The 3,009-nt window shown below is 37.6% G+C and overlaps 1 protein-coding gene across 1 annotated transcript; it reads right to left on the reverse strand.

Annotated features, from left to right (window-relative positions):
- Positions 1 to 647: 647 nt before the first annotated feature.
- LOC124711614 (high mobility group protein HMGI-C-like) lies at positions 648 to 2,540 on the reverse strand. The gene is made up of 3 exons (XM_047241780.1): positions 1,948 to 2,540; positions 1,700 to 1,845; positions 648 to 1,105 (listed from the first exon to the last, which is right to left on the reverse strand). Exons 1-2 carry the CDS (start codon positions 2,412 to 2,414, stop codon positions 1,836 to 1,838), a joined length of 477 nt encoding a protein of 158 aa, XP_047097736.1. The 5' UTR covers positions 2,415 to 2,540; the 3' UTR covers positions 648 to 1,105; positions 1,700 to 1,835.
- Between the last annotated feature and the right edge of the window lie 469 nt (positions 2,541 to 3,009).

A 3,009-nucleotide genomic window follows, 5' to 3' on the forward strand; every position in this document is an offset into this window, starting at 1 on the left:
TCAGCCCACTCAAGTTCTCTCCTCCTTCATAGGCCCTATAAGCATATATCTGAGCAAGCACAAGAAAATGCCTAATTTCAATAAACTTTTAATATAGTGAAGGTAAGTCCATACATGCTCCACTAATGGCAAACTGGAAGAAAGAATAAAAATGGTACAAGCTGCTAAGTTCCTAAATACAATTTGCATTATCAATATTACTGCATTTAATTTGAACCCAACAAATTTGTGCAAGAGCATGCAGCACTATAAGACCTTTTCCAGGCAAGTTCAATGTCAACTAACTGCACAATCATACTTAAAGTATTCCAAGATGAGCAACTGTACTTATACCAATATCATATTGTTCAGCAAAGTTGTAAAACACTACAAACATTTTTAAAAAATTTGTGTTCATCACTCAACAAATCTTGGAAACAAAGCCAACACATTCAAGACAGTCCACACAAAGCATCAATTTCTTAGGTGGGCAGCCCCTATCGTTTCTTACTGTGGCCCCCCAAGACTATATGGTAATGTAGTACAATTGGGCAGCAACATAGGACTAAGATCACTTTTCCAGAAACTACCCATGTATCACATTGCTGTTTCAAAGCAAATATAAAAAATAAAGTACTCTGGGGATACAATGAACTTAGCACAAGACAAAAGTTTAAGACATTCTTTATTAAACATAAGAAATGTACACAGCACAAATTTAAAAAAATGAGTACAAAACATAAGAAACCTAATACTACAAAACTGTATTAAAACACTTTTTAGAGGGAATCAACAATTTGAGTAGCAGCACAGCAACTTCACCTAATGTTTCAAAGAAATCAAGTGGCCCACATAAGTCTCTAACTTACAACTAAACAGTCTTCACTAGACAAGAAGCATTTTATTAAACACCAGCAAAAACTGAAATTCCTGTATCCTTGGCTTCCAAGAAGCATCAGTGTCAGCAGGGAACATTACATTCTTTCTGGCTTCACCATCATACGCTGGAAACCACAGACGTAAGAATTTCAGAGAGCTTTCCTTAGAGATTCAATGACAATGTTGGATTCTGGAAACTTTTCCTTACGTGGTGGACCTTTCTTCAATCCACTCCAAAGTACAATATCTGGAACAAGATAACCATGACTATCTCTTACCGTGAAATTTGACTTAATAGGTCTTATTTCCACCTATACAGCAAATGATACCGTAACTAGAAGTAATCACATATCTCAAAGCATATTTTTTAATTTGAAAATTTAATCAAAATTTTAAGCAATGATAACTACAAAGTGGATTTCTTGTTTTTATCCCATATTTCTATTCGAAGAAATCATTAAAGCACAAAAATAACTATATTACGTTCAGAATATTTTGGCGCCAAGAAGTTACGTTAGTTATGCATCTCATTTGCATACATAGGTACAAGACACACTTACCCTCTAAATAAACAATGAATGCATATTGTTAGAAGTTATTTTTGGATAAAGTGAACTTTTTTATACGTTACATATTAAAATATTTACAGCAGAATGCGAAAAATATCTATAGCATATCGGGATAGGGCCGTTATTTAATTTTGACATATAAATAACAGCTCCTGGTTACCTTGTGTTCTACACTACGTGAACTTAAAAAAAAATTAAATTATGGTTTGGTAACATGTTTCGAAATAAACTACGAAACATGCGGGCTCATAATACAATAATAATCCACTTACCACTTCCATCTGGTTTCTTCAGAACGAATTCAAATGCTCCTCGTCTTGGGGTAGAATCATTGTACGTAATTTCAAGTTTGGGCCACTCTGTCCTCAAGGCTTCGGAGAGCTCCAAGGCCTTGCGGCGAAAAATACTTCATGATTTACTGAAAAAGAAATCATTATTCACTCACTGATTTACTGAAAAATTTCATTATTCACTTATTAATATTTTACGCAAATCATAAAAAATAACCACTCTTACTCACCAATGCTCCACTGCAATTTTCAAATCTTTGTCATCTGCGCCATCAGATTCTTCCTCACTATCTTCTTTAGCAGCCGCATTACGACCACGTTTCTTGCTTGGTCTTCCTGGTTTGGCTGCACTACGAGGAGCCGCCTTCTTCTCCTCCACGCCATTATCCTCTTCGGCAGAATCTTCCGCAGCTTCCGTTTCATCTTTAGCTACCTTCCTCGGGCGCCCCCTCTTCCTCGGTTCACCTTTTGGAGCTTTTTCTGGCGCATCTAATTTTTTTGGGCGGCCTCTGCCTCTTTTCGCCTCCTTTTCCGGCACTGGCTCTTCTTCGGCTTCATCGTTTGAATCTTCTTTCTTCGCAGCAGCTCGCGGCTTTTTCGGTTCCGTCGGTTCATTTTCTTCCGGTGATTCAACTTTTGTTTTCACTTCTTCGGGCTCACCCTTGGCTGCTGCACGCTTACCCTTCTTAGCAGGCATTTTGGTTCAGATGAAATAACTTCAAGTAACTCTCTAACAACCAACCGTTTCGCGCCAACAGCTTCCTCCGCCCTCGAACTGCAAACGGTAAGAACTGTATGGCGGCAAATCATACAAACCGTCGCTAGAGGAAATCAGAGATGATTATTTCACAAAGAGGTTACCTACAGCAGAGAGATCGATTCATATTTCACGTAAACGGATATGTATATAGACGTTTTTATTCTTCATGTAGTGACTTTATATGGAAAATACACCAACAAGCACAGGGAGAATGGAACAGAGACTGGACATTAGCCCAAAGGAACAAAGGAAAATTTTATGCCTGTATCCAATGGGAAACACTCAGGGAACTGGTTAAACGGAATCAGCACCACAGCTGAATAATATGAATGCGATTAGGACGTAAATGTTACCTCGATGATCTTCATAAAATTAAAGTTAACGATTCCGCAATTCGCTATCACGGCCGTGAAAAAGAGGTTGACTTAAATCATGTAATATTAACATGCACAAAACACTGGCCACAGTAAACGAAATTATATCGTAAGTTGAATCAACTGAAGATTCCATTGCAGACATCTACTACTATCTT

The sequence above is a fragment of the Schistocerca piceifrons genome, chromosome 8 (genome assembly GCF_021461385.2).
Source record: "Schistocerca piceifrons isolate TAMUIC-IGC-003096 chromosome 8, iqSchPice1.1, whole genome shotgun sequence".
Lineage (NCBI taxonomy): Eukaryota > Metazoa > Arthropoda > Insecta > Orthoptera > Acrididae > Schistocerca > Schistocerca piceifrons.